Source organism: Physeter macrocephalus, chromosome 13 (genome assembly GCF_002837175.3).
Source record: "Physeter macrocephalus isolate SW-GA chromosome 13, ASM283717v5, whole genome shotgun sequence".
In the NCBI taxonomy this organism is placed as follows: Eukaryota; Metazoa; Chordata; class Mammalia; order Artiodactyla; family Physeteridae; genus Physeter; species Physeter macrocephalus.
Window position 1 is genome coordinate 63,427,105 of NC_041226.1, and position 25,795 is coordinate 63,452,899.

The 25,795-nt window shown below is 37.8% G+C and overlaps 1 protein-coding gene across 1 annotated transcript in view; it reads left to right on the forward strand.

Moving 5' to 3' along the window:
- The window catches only part of GPC5 (glypican 5), a 1,397,564-nt gene that overhangs the window by 266,535 nt on the left and 1,105,234 nt on the right, over positions 1 to 25,795 (forward strand). Inside the window, exon 3 of the mRNA XM_024123206.1 lies at positions 3,492 to 4,180. Within this exon, the coding sequence (XP_023978974.1) occupies positions 3,492 to 4,180 (689 nt within the window). The remainder of the gene's footprint in view (positions 1 to 3,491; positions 4,181 to 25,795) is intronic.

A 25,795-nucleotide genomic window follows, 5' to 3' on the forward strand; every position in this document is an offset into this window, starting at 1 on the left:
GCGCAGGCGCATCGGCCATTGCTCAGGGGCCCAGCCGCTCCACGGCATGTGGGATCTTCCCGGACCGGGGCACGAACCCGCGTCCCCTGCATCGGCAGGCGGACTCTCAACCACTGAGCCACCAGGGAAGCCTAATAAATCTATTTTCAAAAGCCATTTTTGTGCAGTATTTAATCAGATGTTGATATCTGAGAGTGTGCAATCTCTTATTCAAAGGGTAGTAAAATCAATATATAGTTAAGAAAACTAAAATTTTAATGTATACAATATTAAGGGAAAGTTTTTAAATGTTGCTTTAATATGACTTTTTAACTTGTACCAGTTTTTCAGTTATTTTGTTTAAAAAATAAAACTAAATCAGAGGAAAACTAGTCTGAGGTAAAAATTGTAGACCTTTTCAGAAATCTATTTTTTAATTATTAACTCAAACAGTAGTCAACTTAGTTTATTGCCAATAGTGCAGGGCAGCCTTATAAAGAAATAACAATATTTAGAAATACTTTCCTCATTTTTATTTTGAATGGATGCTGCTAAATATATTTTCAATATTGCTTTCATAAAATAAACTTGCAAAACCTACTAGTTATAGCATCTGAAAAGATAAATCCCATATATTCCTGAGTCATTATAAACTATAACTTAATGGGAATGGAATTTATAAAGACACACTTTATTTTTTACTTAAAAAATTTTTTAAAAAAATTGTGTGTTTGAACATCATTTAGAGTTGGCAGGAATCAGATGCAATGCTTGTATTGCCTAGTGAAGCATTCTACATTAACTGTACAGGGAATCATATGGCAGGTATCAATGACGCAAATGCAGCTATAGCACATACCTTAGAAAACCTGGTGGAAAGCATGTAAGAGTGAGTGCCTGTGATATATGGGTTTCTTTAAATCTATCCTTATCTTTAAAAAAACCCTAAATTGTTTGCAAACATTGCTATTTAACCATTATTGGTAAATAAAATCATTGCAACTTCACAATTCATAGCCACAAACAAATTGCTGAGAAAAAAACTGAGCCTCTATTATTGAAGAAAAAAATATAGTCTCAGCAGTTTTATTTTAGTTCCAACTGCAAAGGTTTAATTTCCTTTTCACACTCACTCCTGTTGGTCTGTGGAGATAGTTTCGTGGCTGATATTGCAGCTCTGGGGTCAGACTGTCATGGTGGAATGCTTGCATAGAGAGCGTGTCTCAGATTACCTGCAACCGCAGCGTTTCAAAAACCGGCCAGATCAAAAGAATCACTGGGACTGCTTGTCACATAGAGACTCCCGAACCAAGACAAATCTACTGAGTTGGAACTCCGGTGCAGAGACCCAGTGATCTGTAGTTTCCCCACACAGCCCAGGTAATCAGGCCATTTGGGGAAACCTGGTGTTAATGCAGTCTCACTTGGCAGGGCAGCTAACCTGAATTGAAGCCTTCAGTCACCCTACTAATTCCATTCTTTCACACTTTCATTGAATACATAGTACGTAGCTTATTCTCTAGTGGGCACTGGAGAGGTGTGGGTAAACACAGGAGTCCTGCCTAGTTAACGATCTTGTTTGGAGTGCTCTGTGTTGCAATAGAGTTGCAACATCCTTTAAAGCTTTTGCCTTTGATTGTAGGGTACGGGCACTTTCTTAGTTCCAGCTGCTATAACAGAATACAGTAGACTGGGTGGTTTATAAATAACAGAAATTTATCAGGGTACCGGCAGATTCCATGTCTGGTGAGAGCCCACTTCCTGGTTCACAGATGGACATCTTCTGGCCATGTCCCCATGTGGCAGAACTAGCAAGGGAATACTCTGGGGTCTCTTTTGTAAGGTCATTAATCCCATTCATGAGGACTCTGCCCTCACGACCTAATCACTTCCCAAAGGCCTCCTCTTCCAAATACCATTACATTGGAAATTAAGTTTCCACATAAGAAGTTTTGGGGAGACACAAACATTTAGTCTATAGCACGCACCTTGAAATACCACACTAAAGCCGGGAACTCAAGAGGAATCAGTCTTGGAATAGAGTCAGAATACATGGTATTGTATTTTATCTGTCTGTGTTCTTCGTGAAATTTTTTGTTTGTTTGTTTGTTTTTATGACATTATGGCATATTCATGACACAGTTTCACTTCATTAGTAGCTCTCCCTGCAACTCTGCTTTTATCATTTCATTTTATTCTACTGTTCATCTCTTTTTATAATATACTCAGTGGTTTGACTGCTGAATAATTGTGTGGTCTTTTACAACCTAATTTAAAATAACTGTAAGATTGGGGTTACGGGAGATAATTTTATTGATGAATTTTATAATTAATTATATATCGACACAGTCCAGTATCATATTTAGGCTAATTATAAAATGTAATTACTAGGATATCCAAGGTGGTTGGCTGCCGTCTAAAGCTATCATTTTGAAATACAATTTTCACTTGCTGATTACTATAACCTCCTTTAATTTGTGGATAAATCATTCTCTGTTCTTTCTGTGGAGAAATTGATTTGGAAGCATTCATTATAGAAGTAAGATAATAAAATGTCCCACAGTAAAGTCTTTGAAGATAACATGATTAAAACAACAGATGACAGACAGTTCAGAAGGTGGTCACACACTTACTTATTTTCATCAGTTAATGCAACTTATGATTTTCCCACTGCTTAACAAGGTTTGACAATTTTAAGGATGGTTTAATCGTGAAATGTTTTCTTTTTAATCTGAACATTCTAGAAGCCTGACAATTCTCAGGTTTCCCTTTGGGAATTTAACCTCTCTTTGTAGTAACTAGTCTATAATCTACTAGCTTTCATTCTGAAAAAAAAAAAAAGAAAAGAAAAAAGTGAAATCATAAAAATACAGTAGGTGTTGAGTCAAATATTTAATGTCGTTGTCTTTTTTTTTTTTTTTTTTTTTTTGTGTTATGCGGGCCTCCCTCCGCTGCGGCCCCTCCCGTTGCGGAGCACAGGCTCCGGACGCGCAAGCCCAGCGGGCATTGCTCACGGGCTTGGTTGCTCCGCGGCATGTGGGATCTTCCCAGACCGGGGCGCGAACCCGGCTCCCCTGCATCGGCAGGCGGACGCGCAACCACCGCGCCACCAGGGAAGCCCCTAATGTCATTGTCTTTTATAAATAATGAACTCATGATTGGAAATTGTTCTCTTAGTGCCCTTTTTTTTTCTATCATTAGCAGGTTATGAATGACTATGAATAAAATCAATAAGAATTTACTATACATGTAACTTCTCTTTGATTTCTGTACTTTTTGTGTTTGATCCTAGGAAATACGTATCTATAAAACGTGCATGTTGTGCGTAATGCACCTTCCACCAGGCATTATCCTTGGGAAGCTAACTTGGGTTTAGTAGGCTGAGCATTCCCATTTAGATTCTTAGGTTAGTTTTGCCGCATTAAAGCTCATTTACTGTCTGGAGGAGATGGATTAACAGTTTTAATATGAATACTAAGCCTCTTCATCCTTTACTTCTGCTTTTGTTACAGAAACCCTTGAAACTCTCATCAGACAAGCAGAAAATTACACCAGTATACTGTTCTGCAACACCTACAGGAACATGGCCTTAGAGGCCGCTGCTTCCGTCCAGGAGTTCTTCACCGATGTAGGGCTCTATTTATTTGGTGCGGATGTTAATCCTGAAGAATTCGTAAACAGATTCTTTGACAGTCTCTTCCCTCTAGTCTACAATCATCTCATTAACCCTGGTGACAGTTCCCTGGAATACTCAGAGTGCATCCGGATGGCCCGCCGGGACATTAGTCCATTTGGTAATATTCCCCAAAGAGTACTGGGGCAGATGGGGCGATCGCTGCTGCCCAGTCGCACGTTTCTGCAGGCGCTGAATCTGGGCATTGAAGTCATCAATACCACAGACCATCTGCGCTTCTCCAAAGAGTGCAGCAGAGCCCTCCTGAGGATGCAGTACTGCCCGCACTGCCAAGGCCTGACTCTCAGTAAGCCTTGCATGGGATACTGCCTCAACGTCGTGCGAGGCTGCTTGGCACCCATGGCAGAGCTTAACCCACACTGGCATATGTACATCCAGTCATTGGAAGAGCTGTCGGATGCCATGCATGGGACATATGACATTGAACACGTGCTCCTGAACTTCCACTTGCTCGTTAATGATGCTGTGATGCAGGCTCACCTTGATGGACGGAAATTATTGGAACAGGTAAGCAGCCACTCAATGTTTACTGATTTCTTAGAACTCAACAATTGGCTATATATTACATAAAGTGTGTTGATGATAAGCACATCATCATGTACTTTAAATTATGGCAGCTTAACAAGCTAATACTTTAGGAAATAGTAGGAGAATGCATGAGTTATCATATTCAATTCTAAATATATTTTACATCTTACATCAAAATTTTGGTTAGCTAAAATGCCAGTTTCTCCTCTAAGTAGAAGTCTTCTTATAGGGTTAGTTCAGTGAGGTAGAGAGGGCTCAGTTTTAAAATCAGGACCAGTATAGATCTGATTCTGCTGTCTGCCAGTAATTCTCAAGTCCCTTAGCTTCTCTGAGCCTCAGTTTCCTCATTGAGAAGAAGAAAATAGTAACACATAACTTTTGGAGTATTCTTTTTTGGGAAGATAGGCAATCATGTAGGCATACTACCTAGTATGGTGCCTGGTGCTCCAAAAATGGGTAGTTATTGTTGGCATTTCAAAAGTATTCAGCTTTAAAATAGAAAATGCCAGTTATATAGTCATTAAATGAAAACTTGATATCTTAGGTTTCAAAAGTGTTTCTTCAGAGACTCTCCAGAATCTGGCACAGTCGTGGTGTGATGATTTTTTAAAATATGGTATATATGGCATCACAGTGCTTTCCTCCAGGAAGACTTTAAGAAACAAAATAATCAAATCAAAGGACATAAGAGTTTTCTATTTCACTCACCTTCTGTAGAACCATTTCAAAAAATATTCCCAGGCCCTTTAGTAATAGTTCTCATATCCCATACAGTGAAGTAAGACACGCTGTTGCTGTTTATCCTAAATCTTTTGTCCTGAAATAAAATTATACTCTTAGTGCCAACAGAATACATCTCCCCACCCTGGCACTGATTTACTGAATTAATAAACATTCTTGTTATTGGCTTTGTAAGTCTGTTCCTTTCATTAATTTCCAATAGAAATTGGATATGAAAATCTTTATGTCCAAGCACATACCCCACCTTTTCTTGCTAACTTTCGAGGTCTTTGCAGTGCCTGTGTGAGCCAATATGGTACCTTTATGCAAATTAGAAATGGTGTCATCTTTCGGTGGAGGTCATGCCATGCTGTGGCTCAGCAGGTCCAGCGTGAGCTGGATTTCACTTCTCACTCCTGATCCATTCAACTGGGTATGCTTATGTAGTCAACAAGGCTCCCAACCATATGCAATGGTCCTGGTCTTTTTGCAGTATCTCATTCCTTTAGGGAGATCATACCTGTACCAAATCTTTTGCAAGGGGTATAATAAACCAACTCAAAATGAGGTTTATAATAGACTTCTACGGTTTCATGTATTTCATAGTTATGAGGAATAAGCATTTAGGTGCAGGAAACAGAACATCAGTAATATTGAGTATCTCCAGAAGGAAAACAGGTACAAGAAATCTGAAACCAAGTCTAGATTTGAATTATTATATAATTTCGGACAAGCCATTTAACCTCTCAGGGCCAGAGTTTTCTAATATATATAAGTGAACTTATTTTTAAGATTCTTTTCATTATGTATTTTGGAGACCTGGAGGGCCTTTTTTATCCTTAAAATTTATCACATAGAAAAATATCTACTTTTTCTATTCCAAAGGCTAAACTAACACAGGTTTGTAGTTAGATAGACATGTTTCAAATCCTGAGTTTGCTACTCATTAGTCATGTGGTCTGAACAAGCTACTAAAACCCTCTGAGTCTGTTTTGTCCTGTGTGAAGAAGGGAGTGATGGTTTAAGTGAGACAAGGTAAGGCTCTGACATTCGTAGGTACTTGGTACCTGAGAAGCTTGCTTTATTCTTTCCCTATTCTGGGGCCAGCCCTGAGCAAACCTCGGTGAAGCAGGTTACTTTAGTATCATAAATGATTAGAATCATCATTATGCTTGTGTTCTATAAATAAATTTTTAACAACACTTTTGTCATATGAAACTCCTTGGTGGATTTTCAAAGAGCATTCTTTCCTTTAAGCAAATAATTCTATTTCATTTAATAAATGGTCCTTAACTATCTTGAAAAACATCAATTATTACTAATAAATTGTAGATTCTTTTCCAGATAAAACAACTGAGATTTTCTTTTTAACTTATGGTGACAGAGGAGAAACTGACTTTAAATTCCTTGAAAATTGGCTCATTATATTTATTTCTGCCAACTTCAAAGTGATTTATAAGCTGTTTATCAAGCTTTGATAACCAGTTCACACATCAGTGAATTTAATAAATTCAAAATAAATTACTGGTGAGCCAGCAAATTATGACTTTCTCACATTCCCAAAGCAATCTCTGAGATCTAGTACTTTCAAGTCTAGTCCTCAGTAAATACGTACAGCCACTTTAAGAAATCCATAGGGGTACCTGATGTATCCTACTTCCGTTGGATGAATTTCAACTGGAAAAAAAAATTCTCAGTTTCCTGAGAAATTTATAAATACCTTCTATTTGGTAAACCATTAAAGAAACAAAATCTAATTTATAAGAGAGCATTTAAATTTTACAATCGTTCTGGGGATTAAGACAAAAATCTAATAAAGCATTAACAGAGGCCATCAAAGTATGGAGATTAAAAGCACAGACTCTACTCTCAGACTGGATTTCCCATCTGTCTCTACCACTTACTAGCTGTGAGTTTGGGAACTTGATTATTTAATCTTTCTTGAGTTTCCTCTTCAGTGAAATGGGGCGATAACAAACAGTACCTACATCATAGAGTTCTTGTGAGAATAAAATGAGCTTCGGTTAGTGTCTTATACACGGTAACTGTTTAAAGCCTACTAATTATTAGTACATTATGTTCTTTATAAATACTTCATTGATTTCTCTGGTGTTTTAAATGCTTTCAAAGTGAACACCTCTTTCTTACTGTGGTATAGAATTCAAAAAATATTTTAAATGGGCATTTAATGTAAGCAGATAATTGGAAAGATGTTCCTTGAAGGAGAAGAAAAAACTGGAATTTTTATTTATTTATTTATTTATTTAAATTTATTTATTTATTTTATTTTTGGCTGTGTTGGGTCCTCGTTGCTGCGCGTGGGCTTTCTTTTAGTTGTGGCGAGCGGGGGCTACTCTTCATTGCGGTGCGTGGGCTTCTCATCGCGGTGGCTTCTCTTGCTGTGGAGCACGGGCTCTAGGCACGTGGGCTTCAGTAGTTGTGGCACACAGGCTCTAGAGTGCAGGCTCAGTAGTTGTGGTGCATGGGCTTAGTTGCTCCGTGGCATGTGGGATCTTCCCAGACCAGGGCTCGTACCTGTGACACCTGCATTGGCAGGCGGATTCTTAACCATTGCACCACCAGGGAAACCCCAAAACTGGAATTTTTAGAAAATATTATTTAGAAGTCTGCAATGTGTTTTAATATTAATGGATATTAATTGCTAATTATTTGATAACAGTAATTCCCTTGTGAGGAAATGATTGAATGATTTTTTAGTAGGAAATGATTTAAAGGATTGAATGATTTCTTGGTAGGAAATTATTTATTCATTTTGTAAATAAAAACTTGATATTTAAAAAAATTATGTCTGCTATTAATTAAATTTAGAATATTAGTTATTAATATAATTGAATGCTTTAACTTATTAAAGAAACAAGAATGCAGGCTCTGGGTTAATTCCAATGTTTCAACCTCTTCTAAATGGAACAAATGTTACCAAGAAACTCAACTGAATGTTGATTCTATACAATTTTAGAAATAAAAAGGTTTTTTTCAGCTTTATTGAGATCTAGTTGACAAAGTAAAATCTTCTTTAAATATTTGGAAGAATTCAGTAGTGAAACCATCTAGTCCTGGGCTTTACTTTGTCGAGAGGTGTTTCAAAAAAAATTTTTTTTTAATTACTGATTAAATCTCCTTATTCATTACTGCTGCTGTTCAGATTTTCAATTTTTTCATGTCTCAGTCTTGGCAGGATATATGTTTCTAGGAATTTATCCATTTCTTCCAGGTTATCCAATTTCTTGGCCTATAATTATTCATTGTAGTCTCTTATGATCCTTTATATTTCTGTAGTGTCAGTTGTAATAGCTCCTCTTTCATTTATAATTCAATTTACTTGAGTCTTCTCTCATTTTTTTCTTCCTCTAGCTAAAGATTTGTCCTTTTTCTACCTTTTCAAAAACGAGCTCTCAGTTTTGTTGATATTTTCTATTGTTTTTTTCTGGTCTCTGTTTCATTTATTTCTGCTCTGATCTTTGTTATTTCCTTCCTTCTGGTAATGTTGGGCTTAGTTTGTTCTTCTTTTTCTAGTTCCTTGAGGTGTAAAGTTAGGTTGTTTATTTCAGATCTTTCTTTTTCCTTAATGTAGGTGCTTATCAGTATAAACTTTCCTGCTTTTGCTGCATCTCATAAGTTTTGGTATGCTGTGTTTCCACAGCTGGGAGTTGAGGGTTCCCTCTAGATTGTATGCTGAGTGTGGAGTTTAGAGCAAGAGTATGTCTCAGCCTGTGCTACCTGTTTCCATGTGGGTATTTTCTCATTTGCTTGATGTGCAGGAGTTTCTCAGCTAGTTTCTAAAATGGCTCTGTGTATACAATAGCTGTACATTCTATGTATCTTCGGGAAAAGGGAACTTCCTAGGGAAACGAGGAGCCTCCTATGTCACCATAATGGCAATTGCTGCCACAAAAAGTTTCTGTTTTTAAGTCTGTACTGGGTTCCAAAGCATAATTTCCAACAATAAAAGTCACACTCTGTATTTTTAAATAAAAAATCAGTTTTCCACATCTCTTACCTTTGCACTATTAGTACAGTTTCAGCTGATTGCATCCAAATTACCTTAGGATAGCTATGTACTTCAATTTCCATACCTTTCAAAATTGAGTTTAAGGTGAACTGTACACAGTAATGCACTCTAATTAAACTACATTGTTGTGATAACTAATATCTGATCACTGCTTCTCTACACATCTATATTTATCTGAAACTGTAAAATGAAAGCCTAATAAATTAATTATGTGTTTTTAGGTATATCAGTGATATCTTTATATATAAATTGAAAGGAAAATGAAAATGATAGCCTGGGTTATTTATGGTAAAGCACTAATTTTATTTTATTTCTTCCATAGTGTGGTATATATTTTCCTAAAAATCACTCTGTATTCAATTTTACATAATAGGGGCTATGGGACAAATAAGGTTAAGGCAACACATTACTCTCTCAAGTCTGTGTCCTTGAAATTGCCCCTAGTGTGGGAATGGTGGGTGGTATATATATTCCAAGGATGGGGGGTGGGGGACAGGTAAGGAGCCTCTGATCTCCTGGGTCGCGCTTACGTGTCAACTGGCAGTCATGTCCTCTCGATGACCTCTTCCAACAGTATACAAAAAGCCAACAATGCATTATTTCTGAAGCAAAGTTTATTTTTTTAGGAGCTTTCATTCACGTATATTTTTGTACTTGGCTAACAGAGAATAAAGTGCTGTGACCAACGGTTATAAATCAGCTACCTGTGGACAAAGTTTATGAGTAGGTGGGCAAGACTTCATTGAAAATACCTTCATGATGTCATTTGATATATCTTGATGACATCTTCATCAAGATATCGTTTTTACCTTTGCCTAATTTTTGTTTAACTGATGGGGTGGGCTAATGTCGAACTTGTAATTATTATATTGTTCAGATGAGCTGGTTCTTTTGAGGAATAAGACTGGAGCTTGACAAGAGAAAAGGGAAAGGCATAAGAATTAAATTAGAAACAATTGAAGGGGGAAGACATAGCTTCTAGAGTAAAAGTAAAAGCTCAGACAGAATCCAATGAAAGTGGGCTAACTGAAAATAGAAAAATCTATAAGCTAATAGAAAAGAAAAGGAAGATTCATTAGACTATGAGAAGGTAATCCAGTCCAACTCATCATTCTAGATAGAGATCACTTTGAAAGGTTTTCACCCACTTAATTCTGGACACTAAATAGTGACAGGGAGCTTGCTCTTACAGAAATGGTAGCAGTAAAGCATGTAGCAATAATTAGTGGGTTTTCCTCTCAATGGTAGGCCCATTTAGTTCTTTTCAGATGTGGAATGAGACAGAATTTTCTGACTAGAGGTAAGTCAAAGGGTAATCCTATTGTCCATTGATTTTCTACTCAAACATTACCAAAAACTGAGATATTTCTATAATATTTTCAGCCCCAGCTGGTAAGAATTTTCTTTACATGCCTGATTAGATCCGAATCCTTCATCTTTTGGAGACTTGCTCCCTGCACATGTGGATCATGGGAGGAGGGGGTGTCCTCTTTGGCCCTTTGATAACCTCTCTTGAAATGATTGGCAGTGGTGAGGACCAATCAAGATCCAGGTACCTCATATGAGAGGTAAGTCTAAATTTTTTTAGGAACACATTGGATAACAAGCTTGCATAATTTAAGGATAGATATTTTATAAGACTTTAAAAATATTGCATGATTAATTTGTGGTTTTACCTTTCTGAGAAAGATTGTGGTATGAATTACTTGAGAATAAGCACGGATAATCATGATTCTTTATTTCTACTTAATTTCCTGGGAAAGAAAAAAAAATTATTAAATGTCTTACGAAGCCCTGAAGTCCTATAAAGGGAAATCTGGACACGGATCTCTGGGAATAGTGGTCCATCAGGTTTGTGGACAGCTCTAGTTGTTGGAGAGTTCACCCTTTTGGTGAATGAATGTCTGCATCTTCAATTGTCGTGCCTGGTACTCTAGAATGGAACGCGTTGAAGATAGGGACTCAATCTTGGACATCTTACACATCAGCTATGTGAAAGCTATTATTATGCTCCTTGCCTGATAGCTTCTTCTTTGTAGGCTTTTGACTCCCTTTTTATTCAATTCTTCTTTACATGCTTTCTTGTTAAGATCAAGATTTTAACCATGCAGCTCAGTCTTCCTCTCCTGGAGGACCTGCTGACCCAGGATGGAGTCGGCCACACTGGAGGCAGCCTGGGGGTTGACAACTGGTAGACGTCAGGCATGAACTTTTTCATTCCCTCGCCATCAAAGCCAGATGCTTCTCCTTCCTCAGGGATCTGGAATCTGGAGGATTCCTGATTGTAGTCTCAGGACCCTATCAAATACACTGTTTAGGAAATCGAGAAGGGAAGGATAGTTTTCAGAATCTTTAAATTTCCTTCTCAATTTTTGCATCATGTATGCCTTTGTTTTGTTATGTTGTTGAGGTTTCTCTGAGCTAACAGAACTCTTACACCCATAATATGAGCTTGTGTCTTCTGGGAATAAGAAGGTTTTAATAATACCCAGCGATTCTTTTTAATTTTTCTGAAATAATTTTTGCTTGAATTTTTAAAGTGTGTAGCTGTTCATATACATTCCTGATGTTTTTTTTTGGCTGGTTTGGAACAGTTCTCGTCTACTTTAAATGGTATAAATTCTCTCTAAATTGGATACTGCATAAAAATTTGTTTTTTTCCTTAAGTGCAGCAAGGATGTGATATTTCTGTTGGAGTTTTTGCCGCTCCCTTTTTGCCTGAGTGTTTTCTGAATGCAACAATGCTTTCTTGGTTGGATATTTTTAATGCATTGATTTTTTTTTTTTTTTTTTTGCGGTACACGGACCTCTCACTGTTGTGGCCTCTCCTGTTGCGGAGCACAGGCTCCGGACGCACAGGCTCAGCAGCCATGGCTCACGGGCCCAGCCGCTCCGTGGCATGTGGGATCTTCCCGGACCAGGGCACGAACCCGTGTCCCCTGCATCGGCAGGCGGACTCTCAACCACTGCACCACCAGGGAAGCCCATAATGCATTGATTTTTAATGCAGATAATTTTTAAGTGCATTGATAATTTTAGCTTCTGCAGGTAATTTTGTGTACATTTGCTGTCTTTTTTTTTCTTTGAGAGTTTGTAAACTGGTATTAACTCAGTCTCATAAATCAGCAATCTTTTGTCTTCACCAGTTAAGAGGTCTCCATTTTCTGATGCCTTTGACATATGCAATTCCACGTTTCCACAATTCATGTTGCCCTTCCCCAGAACAGCAGCCCAATATCTCCTCTCTAGCAAGTGTTCATTTAGAGTCTGGATCAGACTCTCTTTATTGTTAAAAACTCAATCCAAAGGCAAGGTTTATATGAGAGGTTTTTTTTTTTTCCTTCTAAATTAATTTTGTCCATTCTTCCCTTCCATTTTTGAGATTTTTATGAGCGCAGCTTTATTCTTCTCTGAAGGTTGGAATTTACCTCCAAAGGCTCTGTTAGTGCTATCTGAAGCTGTTCTCCATTCTTCTGATGGATTTTGAAGGCTTTTTTGGTTGTAACCTTGTTTCGTTTGCTTTGACGCATTTCCTAAAAAATTTAATCTTGCTTATAATGTCAGCCAGCAGCTGAACTTGTAAACATTTAGATTTTTCTCCTTTCTGTGCTTTCTGTAAGTATTTGCTTTAAGCCCAAGTAAAGAGATGTAGCTTCTCAGCTCTTTATTCATGTTCTTCACATTTCCCATGTCTTAGAGTAAGTTCTCAAGTTTGGCTTCCAGTCTGGTTGATTTAAGGTCTCCAGACTCTTTCCAAAGTAGCTAAATTTCTCAATAATTTGATATTTTTCCTCTCGAAGGACAGACACTCCAGTGGGCAGTTTTTTGTGTCTCCTTGCATAGAAATACAAAGTTTTAAGCACAAAGCCCTCACTGTGACTATAAAAGCCATCATCGCTCACAGCATTTCTTGGGGATTTGGGCCTGTGCTAAGCTCCCTTGACAGCACTGCCGCTGCTGGGCATGGAGTCTCCAAGATCAGTATCACACAGAGCATCACAGCCATCAGTGGGCTCCCCATGGCCCCCAAGACCACTGATGACTCATCTCAGGCTGCCACGTGCCTATGGCCATAACAGATCATACAGCCCTGCATTGAGAATTCTGCCCAGAATGTCCATGGTGCATAAAAACCAGAGCGCATTCCTCACTGGAAGTGGTATAAGTGACAAGAAAAGCAGTGCCTCTCAAGATGTGCCCCCCACATCTGGACCCACAATGTCAGCGGTCATATCACATGACGCTGGGGTACCGACGAGGCTCCATAGGTCAGAGGGGATGGCCAACAGCTCCAGCCATACTAGGTGTTTCCTGGCTGCCCCAAGAACTAAGCAGGGAAATGTCTTTCTGTGTCTGTAGTTGTTCCTGTTTGGGAAGCTCCATGGTGAAGGGCTGCAGGCCCCCGACAGTGGCCACTGATCCTCTTGTTCTTCAATGAACTTTTCATTTTGTGGCTTTGGCGATCTAACCCAGCTCACAATGATCAGAGAAGACTCTGACTCTCTGTGTCCCCTTGGTTTGTGTCTGGCTGGCCTTGAATGTGTAGGGGCCAAGTGTGTGAGTGGCCTTATGATGGGCCCTGGGTAGGGTTTTGACTCACTTCTCTGTTTTCACATTTAACAACTAAAGAAGAAATCATAGGAATTTTCAAAGTCTTCACATTTCAAGAATGTGCAGTCTGTGATCTTTTGTTCCCCTTCCACTTTTCTTCTCTGTCTGAGCCCACAGGGACTGCGTGGACCAGAAGGGTTGGTGGCTGACATCTAACCCTTCAGCAGCAGAGACAGGTAGACTCTCCTACCTTTCAAAATTGAGGCTTGCCTTCTCCTTACTCCATTTTCAGCCATCTCTGTGTTCATTTGGAGACTAGAATAAGTAGATGGAGCCCTCTTGGTGGCAAAATTACCCAAGAGAAATATAAATAGTGATAAAAATAGAAAGCCAGGAAAAGTGCATGGTAGGGTGTGAGAGAGTCAGTTTTAGGCTACGTACTAAACTCATCAATGACCCTGAGCTGTATTTGTCTGTAATATATGAATAGTCTTATTTGAAGAATATCCCACCTCATTACATCAACCAATAGTAGATGCTTGACGCTGGATGTCACTGTTGCGCAAGGAACTGTGCATTTCAAGGTGACCTCCAGGTTTTAATCTAGGGTTAGGAAACCTTTATCCTCGAACTGGATAGAGAAGGATTCTAAAAATATTCCACCAAGTTGTCAAATGATAGGTGGTTATAGCTTCCCTCAATAAAGTAGTAAGTATGGGGAAAAATTATACAAACAAATGAAAAGAAGGCAAACGTTACTCAATGCTGTTTCTGTAATTTAATAGGGCCACTACTGAGTCATCTCTAGGTATGTGTAATTTTTTTCTTTTTTACTTAATCTTTTGCTTAATATAAGGACCTTACTATGCTCTGTAGAGTTAGATGTTATTTTACAGAAGATCGATACATTGCAAATAATTTTTGTCCTGTTGAATCACAAGTTATTTTCATCTGATAGAGAAAGCAAACTGGAGAGTTATTGTTTTATTTACCTGAAAAATATTAATCATCTTCTACATCTAATTTTAGAATAATATTCTGGGGTTCCTTCTTTCACTGACTGTAATACTGGTATATACTTTCAAGCAGCTTTACTGTGCTGTTTTTCCCTCCTTAAGGAATTGAACAAATATTTCACAACTGCTCATCATATGTTAGTTTTTCTTTCCTTCCTTCCTTCCTTCCTTCCTTCCTTCCTTCCTTCTTTCCTTCCTTTCCTCATTGGGTCTTCGTTGCTGTGCACAGACTTTCTCTAGTTGTGGTGAGCGGGGGCTACTCTCCATTGCGGTGTGCAAACTTCTCATTGCGGTGGCTTCTCTTGTTGTGGAGCGCTGGCTCTAGGCACGCAGGCTTCAGTAGTTGTGGCACACGGGCTCAGTAGTTGTGGCGCATGGGCTTAGTTGCTCCATGGCCTGTGGGATCTTCCCGGACAAGGGCTCGAACCTGTGTCCCTTGCACTGGCAGGCGGATTCTTAACCACTGCACCACTAGGGAAGTCCCCATATGTTAGTTTTAGAGTCACATTTTTTATCTCTTTGAAAATTATACTGTGACCTCTCACATTGAGAAAAAAAGGTTCTAGAAAAGTTATTATAATGGATGGGATTTTTTGGAAGTGACAGGAAATCAAATTCATTTAAACCTTCCTGAGGGGGGGGTAATTATTAAATCACATGACTAAAGGTCAAAAGGTACAGGTAACTGAAGATCTGACTTGATCTATTTCCTCATGAATGTTATTAGCATGCTTCTCTACTTCTCAATGAAGCTTTAGTCTGTCTTGGTTTGTTTCTCAGGCAGACCGTCCCCGAGTGCTAACAAGGAAGGCTCTACAATCTCTAGGCTCATCCTTGTGTAGTTTAGCAAGAATAAAAACAGAACTCATTTCTCATGGATCAAAATCTCTTATATGCTTGCTCATTGCTTTGATTTTGAGCCCATTCATCTCTCTGAACTATCTGCTGATACTCTGGCTGGACACCCTTGGGTCATTTTCCCACCTGGAGCCATATGTGGGGTCAGCTGACTTAAACAGGTCAACAGAGAGCTGGAGTGGGTATTCCCAGAGGATGAATGGAGGACAGCAGTGAAAACAGAAAACAGAAAAGAAAAATCAAACAGATAAGAAATGAAGTATATGTTATCATAATAAAGGATGCACTTCATACTGAATATCTTTTAGGAATGTGCCAAATAGTATCGACATACACGTAACCGTGAAGTAAGATACAAACATAATGGAAATATACATTCAAATTAAAGCTTACACATAATGGAAACAGAAAACTAAAAAATGTTAGAACTATTATGTAATTCCAAGAGCATAATGGAACTTCTGGAAGCATTTGTTTTAAAATCAGGAATAAGACATCCCTGTCATGTATTACACTCTCCGAGTTAAATGTTTACGTGGAGGCACTAATTAATGTAATTAGACAACACATCAATAAAAAGTAACCTAATAAAAATGGGCGAAGGGTTTAAAGAGATGTTCTCCAAAGAAGGTATATAAATGGCTAATAAACATACAAAAACATGTTGTCATCATTAGTCTCTAAGGACATGCAAATCAAAATCATAAGGAGACAGTTACACTTCACACCCTCTAGGATGGCTCTAATGTAAATGATAGACAATAACAAGTGTTGTTAAGGCTCTGGAGAAATTTGGACACTCACACATTGCTGGAGGGATTGTAAAATGATGCAGCCACTTTGGAAACCAGTTTGACAGTTCCTCATAATGCTAAACATAGAGTTATCATATGACCCAGCAATTTCATGCCGAAGTGTATACCCAAGGGCATTGAATACGTATGTTCGCAAAAAACGTATATATGGATATTCGTGGCAGCTTTATTCATAAAAGCCAGAAGGTGGAAATGACCTAAATGTTCACCAACTGATAAATAACATGTTTTATAACTGTACGACGGAATGTTATTTGGCAGTAAGGAGGAATGCAGTACTGATACATGCTACAATGTGACTTATGCTACAATGATTGGACCTTGAAAATATGCTATGTGAAATAAGTTAGTCACAAAAGACCACATATTATGTGATTCTAATTATATGAAATATTTAGAATAGCAAATTCACTGAGTTAGAAAGTAGATTAGTGACTGCCAGGGGTGAGAGAATAAGGAATTACTGCTAATGCATATAGGATTTTTGCAGGGGAGAGTGATAAAAATATTGTAAAATTACATAGCAGTGATGGTTGCACATCTCTGTTAATATAATAAAATTCACTGAGTTGTGCATTTCAAAAGAGTGCACTTTATGGTACATGAATTATATAACAATAAAGCTGTTATAAAAAGTTATAATGTATAATTTTGAAAATTGACTCATACAGATTGAAAACCAGTATATTCCAGTGAATAATTTCCATTTATACATTTGTTCTTTTTATTCGCCTATGCTTCTTGAGGCTTTGGGAACTCAGAGGAACAATGTTTCTTTTCACTGTCATCCAAATGACACACTAAAAATGTTTTCATACATTTTATCATGAACGCTTCAAGGTCCTTCAGAGAAAAAAAATGTCTGCCCTTAGAGTAAAGGTGTTTTCCCCATAGACGGTAAACTTTTAGACCTTGAAAAGCTGTTTTTCTCATTCAAGAAGATTTTGGGTCAGATAAAAATGGATAAAAATGGTGGATAATCTCATTCATTTATCTGAACATGCAACAGATGTATGTTGTGTCTTTCGGTGTACCAGGCACCGCTAGACACGGAGTTTATACCAACTGGGCATGCAGCTGCCCTGTTAGAACTTACAGTGAACTAATTCATTTTTCCATAACCCTGTTAGCATCTCAAGTCTGTTCTCCAGACAGAAGTCAGGATAATCTTTCCAAAATATAAACTATATTATATGTAAAATCTTTCAGTAGCTTCCTATTAACCTCAGAATAGAATCTGAAAGCCTTTAAATTGATCTTTAACGCTTTGCATATCTGACCTTTACCACCACTTTACCCTCATCTTGAACCACTCTTTTTAAAAAAATTTTTATTTTATATTGGAATATAGTTGATTAACAATGTTGTGTTAGTTTCAGGTGTACAGCAAAGTGATTCAGTTATACATATACATGTATCTATTCCTTTTCCAATTCTTTTCCCATTTAGGTTATTACAGAATACCGAGCAGAGTTCCCTGTGCTGTATCATAGGTGCTTGCTGGTTATCTGTTGTAAATATAGCAGTGGGTACATGTCAATCCAACAAAATCCTTCTTCGCTCTAGCCAAGCTGGAGCTCTCTTCACTCCTGTAGCATACAGTCCTCTCCTTGACTCCTGTCAGTTACATTTTTCTGGAAGTAGGCTCTTTCCCAGCCGTGCTCCCCAACACCTTTATCTGCCTGATGATAGGAATGCTGCTCATTTTGGTCTCATCTTAGCTACTACTAACCCTGGGAAGCATTCCCTGGTCTCTGTAGAAAAGATTAGGTAACTCTTTATTATGTTCTAGTAACGCCATCACTTTTCCTTTACAGCATTTTGCATACATGCAATTATTTAATTATTCGCTGATGTTTTATATTGAGTTGTATGTGCCCAGAGGGCAGAGACTAGCCGTTGTGTTCATCACAGTATCTCTAGAGTCTAAGTCTTGACGCACACGTGAGTTCTTTGGTGAATACCTGTTGATCAATGGTAAATCTGGCCTTTCTGCTGCGCTGTTGGGACTGTTGGAATTGTCTCCAGATTGATCTCTCTGCTCCGCCTTTGCTTTCTTTGTGTCTATATGAAAAAATCCAGACTCCTTAGCATGGTGTGCAAGGTCCTCTGGGTCATGATAACACCCTTCCTCCTTCCGCAGTTTCGTCCTATTTCTCCTGACCTGCCCTCCTTGCGTTCATGTTTCAGATTAAAGTACCTCACCCTTTCCCCCCAGCCCCTCGTGGACTGGATTATTCTTCTACTCTGACCACCTTACCAACAAAACTGGAAGCTCCTCCAGATAATTCACTGGGTCTTTTTCATTTCTTTATCCTCAGTGCCTACTAAAGTGTCTGGCAATATTTGTTGACCTGAAATGACCTCCAGGCTCCACAGTGGAAACGTCTTGATTAATGCACTGAATTAGATTTAATTTCAAGCATTTATAATTTTTCAATGAATGTTAAATTACTAGCATTTCATATCTCCCATGAGAGCACAGCAGGACAATTGTGATGATCTATGCGTCTTTAATGAATGCACAAAATGCTTCCATTAAACTTTTATGTAGATGAATACTTTGGCATCATTAACATTATATCTGCCTTTATCTTAAGCCCAGTCAAAAATCCCATTTATCAAATTAGGCTGTTGGAAATAAGGGGCAAAGCAAAAATTAGAAAAAAAATTAATAACAAATCTTGATAGATATGCCCATAAGTTACTCTGCATAGTTCCGTGAGTGATCCTACAGCGTGCCCTCCACCTTGTAGTTCTCAGTCCAGGAAGGCAAACATCAGGCATTAGGCCATTTCCACTTCACATATTTGTTTGGTACTAGGACAACCAGAGCTGCTCAGGGAGCTGGAGCAGGACTGAGGCAGGCTGCCAACCTAGATGCCCTTTAGACTGATTTATTTCTGGTTTACAGAATCCCTCATGGTTCGTATAAGGACGTTTAAAAAATTGCTGTCTGCTGTTCACTAGTGTTCTTTTAGATGTTAGCGGTAGACGTGGTTTCAAAAAGTGTTGTATGATCTTAAGTTTGGGGGAAATCTATATAAAATATTGATCTCCAGAGATCATTGCAGGTTATCACCGTGCCTATTAGTGCATCAAAGGCTCTAATAAATCCTACTGTTTAAGAATATCCACTAAGTAGATGAAGGAGGGCGTTTCCAACGTACATTTAAACAAGATGCCATGTTTGCCTGGACAAATATGGATTTTCTGCGAAAAACCCTTTGGAAAATGCTGATCGGAGGTAAGTTTATGACTTATTTGTGGCTTTGGCCACAAGTAAATTACATTGGGGGGAAGTTGAAGGTAATGTAGCCTAATATCTGGCCAGATAGTTTTAAGTTTAGAGCTAAACTGTTGGCCGCTGTGACACTCAGATGCATCCCCTCGCATCACGGAAGGGTCACCCTAAAATTCACCATGGGCTCTGGCAACACAGTCCAGAAAATGAGCTCCTTTGAGAACTCTACATGAGTTTGATTGAACTGTATTTTTTCCAGGTGCAGCAAGGTGAAAATAGAAGACTAAACGTTCTCTTGACCTTCTAAAAGTGGTCTATGTCCATGGAGAGAAGAGAGTAAACAGATCTGAGTTAAATATCTTTGCCCGTATGTTATTCTTCTAGCTTTACACTAATCATTTTTATTCAACCCCTTATCTTTATAAACTGAGAGTTATGATATTCACAAGGACCATTAGGATGAATTCTCTAGTTCAGAGCATACACCAAAAGCAATGTAATACTTCCAGTTTAAAAATCTATATTATTGGGACAGCTTGGTGTTCCCTCACTAACTTGGATGAAGATATGAATGCTTCATAAATATATTAAAAAATCATAATATATAATGCCAATAGAATGTGATATCTCCATTACTTGTTTATCAACAAATAATATAATCCATGCAATTAAAATGTACATCACAGTCATCAATCTCCTTGATAGAGCATTCTTATTTCCACACTGGGATATATAAAAGTCCCACTGCTAAGTCCCAGCCCAAAAGATAATGCATAGAATCCTTCCACCCCAGTGTTTTGCCTCCTATGACTTTGCTGTTGGTCTTTCCTCAGCATGACCATCTGCTGACTAGCCTTAGAACAAAGGGATATCGGGTGTTTCCTAATATGTTTCTTACAGAACAAGTCATACCCTATTAAGAGACAAAGGACAGTCCTACCTAGAACTTTAATAACCCGCCATCTGAGAAGTAAATACTAAGATTAGTGGAAAAAAGAAACCAAATTAATATTACAACATGGAAAAATGGAAATAAAAGAAAACACATGCATTCACTTTAATCTACAAGCAAGAGGGGTTTTTTTTAAATAAAACTAATTTTATGTTTATGAAAAATTTGAAATAAGTAAGAGAGCAGTCCCCCATTTAAAAATACTCCCTTTAATGCCTAGGCAGTCAGATGTGACCAGGTGATGGTAGTATCCGCATCTTCTTTTCAGCGTTTTACCTTTTCACCACTTGCCACAGTTCCCAGGATAAAAAGAAGTGTAGTTAACAGTAATGTCTTTTCTCCCTTTCTTTAGTCTCACATTCTCTACCACTGATGATTTCATGTTTCTGGGACAAAAAAAGTGGTTTATTCCCAGAGTCACTTTGGAGACCCTTGTCACATCAGCCTAGAAATTGATGTCTCAGATTAAATTACCCCCTTATTTGTATATATCCAAGACAATCTCTGAGCGTCAGACCTATATACATAGTTTTCTGCTTGACACTTTTTCTCAGAATGGTCCCAAACTGTTCAAAACCCATGAATCCAGAATTGAACTCATCATCTTGTCTCCCAATCCTGATTACTCTTTGGGATCCCTGGCTCAGTACATCCACCTAGATGCCTAGGAATCGTCCTTGACACTTACCTTCCAGTGCTGATTCCTACTGATTTCACATCCTAACCATATCTCAAATATGTTTGAATTTCTCCACCACCAGCCATTTTCTTGCATGGGTGATGGCAGGCAAACGCGTCCTAATTAGTCTAATCTCATTCAGTCTCTTCATGTCCCCTACTGCCCCACCCCATCTATAGGGTCACCAGAATAACAGTTGAAAAACTTAGTTGCAACCTCCTGTACTCAGGATTTGAGGCGCTATAATTGTAGATCTGACAAATCTCTTTAACATGGTCATCAAGACTCCATATGTCTGACTTCCAAACGTCTCTCAATCTTATGCTCTCACCAGCAGCTCCCCTCTGTCCTTGGTTACCTTGGAGTTCTTTTACAGATGTTGACTCCAAAGTCCAATTTCTTGAGACTCTATTGTATTGAAATAAAAGTACTAGTAGTATTCAAAGACATAGTACAGAGATGTCTGTATCAATATTTGCAGCGACATTCTAACCACAACACTGGAAACAAACAAGTATCCTCAATGGTGGACTGTTGAATAAATTAGGATACAGCCACACCAAGGAGGATTATGCAAACATCACAGATAATGAATTTAAGCTGTATCAGTAGATGTGAATGGATTTTTATGTGATATAATGGGATTGAGAAAGTGAAATGAATAGAAATACATATGATCCTATTTTTATTGAGCATTCAATTTTTGCATGGAATATCTTTGTATTTATAAATACATACGTATATGTATATATGTCTGAATATGTGCAAAGTGCATGGGCATGTGAACGTGGAGAACAATAGAAAGGGATGATAAATGATTGGCTTCACCTGATGATCTGGGAAGGAAAAGATGTGAGTGGCCATAATAAGGGAGAGGGAGTTGGAGAAGCAAGCAAAGTAATAGGAAAAATCTATGGCATTAAAAAAAATAGAATGCAGCATTATGATCCCGTTTATGACGTATATGAGCATGTATATGTGTGTGTATCTCTATGTACACATACTTAAATTAGAAAGCATAAAACTGGCATTTGTATATAGCTAGTGACTTCTGGTATGTTCATGAAATTTCAGTTGCAAAAGAAAGCTTTGCAGGGATGTATACAATATAATTCTAATTTAGTAAAATCAGACCAAAAAAAGAATGAAATGTGTGTGTATGTGTATATCTGCTTGTACATGTTTGTAAAATTGAGGAGAATGCTGTAGAAGGTTAGGTCTCAGCCAATTTGCTTTCTTTCCCTTAGGAAAAGCTGGTTAGGTAGTCTTCCAGACATTTACTATGCATTTATATGCATCGATGAATGTAACAACGGAAATACGTGATATTTTAATTTGAATACCATCAATCATATCCTATTTTACTTATCATTTTTCAATTTTTTTAAAGTCATAGTATGTCCTGATCTTTTACTTTTAACCATTGCATAGTACTCTGTATTATAATATACTATGATTATGTAGTGATAATCATGACAGAATGATGGACATTAATTTCTAATTTTCATCGTTAAAAATAAATGCTCTCTTAAGCATCTTTCTACATGCCTCCTTGTTCTTAAGTGTCATTGTTTCTTTAGGTGAGATATAGTTAAGTAGAATTGCTGGCTGGTAGAAAGTGTAGACTTAAAACCTTAATAAAAACAGCCAGGTCCCCTCCAACAAGAGTTGGAGGTACCTTTTTCTACTCACACTAGCAATGTAAGAGATCATCTTCCCAACACCTTTGCCAATAGCTGATACTGTCCATCTTTAAAATGTCTCCTAGTTGGGTGGATGATAATTATATTTTTAATTTCATAGATAAGTGCTAAGGTTATCAGCTTTCATATGACTTTTGCTATTTGCATTTTTTTCTGTGACTTAGGTATTCATATCCTTTGTCCATTTGCTTTTTTCCATTGGGTCATTTGTCTTTTTCAACTTTTCTGAATAATAAGCATTTGTCTATTAAATATATTGAAATTATTTTCCCAGTCAGCAGTGTTTCTTTCAAGTACCCTTCTACCAATTTTCTGACAGTGCAATTTTTTGATGTCTGAATGTTACATGGAGTATTCGTTATAGGTGGTCAGTATCTATGAAAAATAAGAAAGGTAGAAAAGCCTGTAATGCCTCAGTGTGGTAAACAAGAAGACACACTGTTATACTTCGAGTACTTCATGGAGGGGGGTATTTAAATTGTCTCCAGAATTATCATTTGACTATTTCCAACAAATAAGGGAGTTGAGAAGCAACTACTAATTTATTTGCATAAATGTGTATTAGCTTTGTTTGGGGGGCTGAGTGGGGACTTTGATAGCAATTAGGAACAACAGAAAACAACCAAGCAAAATATTTCTCTGCAATACTCTAAGCTGTGGCGGAACAAATCCTATTGAGATGTACAAACCAATCTCTTGCAGGGTTGACAAATAACCTCAAGTTGAGAGCTCAAGGGTGACAATTTCACAAGTGATATTTTAACTGAACCTTGAAAGATGGTAACATTTAGACAAGCAGAAAAGAAGAAACGTTCAATGAGTGAAAAGTACAGGGTAACTTTAGAGACTATGAGTAATACAGTTTAGCTAAAGCATATAGTGTTTAAAGTGGAGGAGTGCTGGGAAATTTGGAGGTTCTGCTCTAAATCCACTTGAAATGCTTTAGTTTGTACTCATTAGGAAATGGGAGGAACCATCAAAGGCTTTGGATCAGAGAAGCAATGTGGTCAAAATGGTGCTGTAGGAAGATGAATCTGGGAGCCTGGGGAGAAGGATGAGAGAGCTAGGAGAATCGGAGAGAAAGTCAGTAAGGAAGCTCTTGCATCTACGCAAGGAAGAGCTAATGGAAGCCCATTCTAGGGGGAAAGAATTTCCAATGCAGGGTAGGAGAAGTGAAAATGCAAGAGACCTGATCTGACGAGAGCAGAATAAATAGCCGTTGAACTTTTCTTTAAAAATTTTTATTGGAGTCTAGTTGATTTACATTGTTGTGTTAGTTTCAGGTGTACAGCAAAGTGAATCAGTTATACATATACATATATCCACTCTTTTTTTAAGATTCTTTTCCCATATAGGTCACTACGGTGTACTGAGTAGAGTTCCCTGTGCTATACAGTAGGTCCTTATTAGTAATCTATTTTATATACAGCCTGTGAACATTTTAAACCTCTAGCTGATGCCATTTTAAAGCATCTTCAAACATCTTCAGCTTTGAAAAAGTGGGGAAATATGGTCGTATTGATGTATCTCCTTTTTATTTTTTACCTAATTACATTTAAAAATATTTACTTTCACAATGTAGGCTTCTCACTCCCTTTGGTAAATGAAATGGTCAAGTTTTGATTTTTGTCTCTAGGGATATTATTTAGTCTTTCAATGTCCTCTATTCTTCAACTTGACTTTGAGTTGCTTCTCTTTCCTCCCTTGTGGTTTCTCACCACCTCAATATTGAGGTAGTACTGGCTGGTTGGCCGTCTTTTTGTGGCAGAGCTTAGTAGTCTGTAGAATATTAGACTGTATAACTCAAGGAGTTTTAAATGTCACAAAGCCCAATGATCACAGAAGGAAAAAAAATACTTTTTTCTCCAGAGATCATATTGAAAAACGTAACTGAATCAAGCTTTGCTTAGTATAACCAAGTTAATATCCACTGTTGAGAATTTTTTCTCGTTTCCATCCCCTCAGCCTCAGGGTAGTATTACTCTCTCTTTTTTTTTTTCTTTCTACCAGTGATTCAAGGTTTGTCTAAAACCTTCCCGGGTACCTCTGGTCCCTAGTAATTTTTCTCTGGGCTCCTATACAACTCACTGCTTATAACATTCTTTTGACACATAGTTTATACCCTATTGAGACATTGTTTATATCATATTGAAGTTAGCTTTATATATTTATCAATTTGTTTCATCATTGGAAGCCCTACCTCCCTAATTAGATTATAAACTCCTTGAAGATAAGAAATTAGCAAAATACATTCTAGCTCTAGTTTTCATTGCCCTTATCAATAAAAACTTCCTTCACACAATGAAAAAAGAAAGCAATCCCTACATTTAGAGATGTTTACAAAATCCCCACAGCTGCACTGTGAATTAAATATGTATATTTTTTCCAGAGTCAAAAGATGAACAGAGCTTATAAGTTATTTGCTTAAAGTCAGATTGTAAATTTTCTCCTAAAACCTGCAATTGCCAATTATGCTAGTACATCAGCCTCCTGCTGACCTTCACCAGTGGTGTGGTCAGCCTTCTCAGATGCTCCAAGCTGTCCCAGCCCTCTAGCCACTCCCAGGTCATTCAGTATGTGGCTCTGACTCCAGGATCAACTCCATAATGCCTTTCTTCCCGAGTTACATCAGTGACCATTGGAAATTCAAAACGCTTGGATTATCTAAGATCATCAGTCCATGACCCATCTCCCAGAGTAATGGAAATAAAAAAAAAAACAAAAACAAATGGGACCTCATTAAATGTAAAAACGTTTGCACAGCAAAGGAAACCTTAAACAAGATGAAAAGACAGCCCTCAGAATGGGATAAAATATTTACAAATGAAGCAACTGACAAGGGATTAATTTCCAAAGTATACAAACAGCTCATGCAGCTCAATATCAAAAAAACAAACAACCCAATCAAAAAAATGGGTGGAAGACCTAAATAGACATCTCTTCAAAGAAGACATACAGATGGCCAACAAACACATGAAAAGATACTCAACATCACTAATTATTAGAGAAATGCAGATCAAAACTAT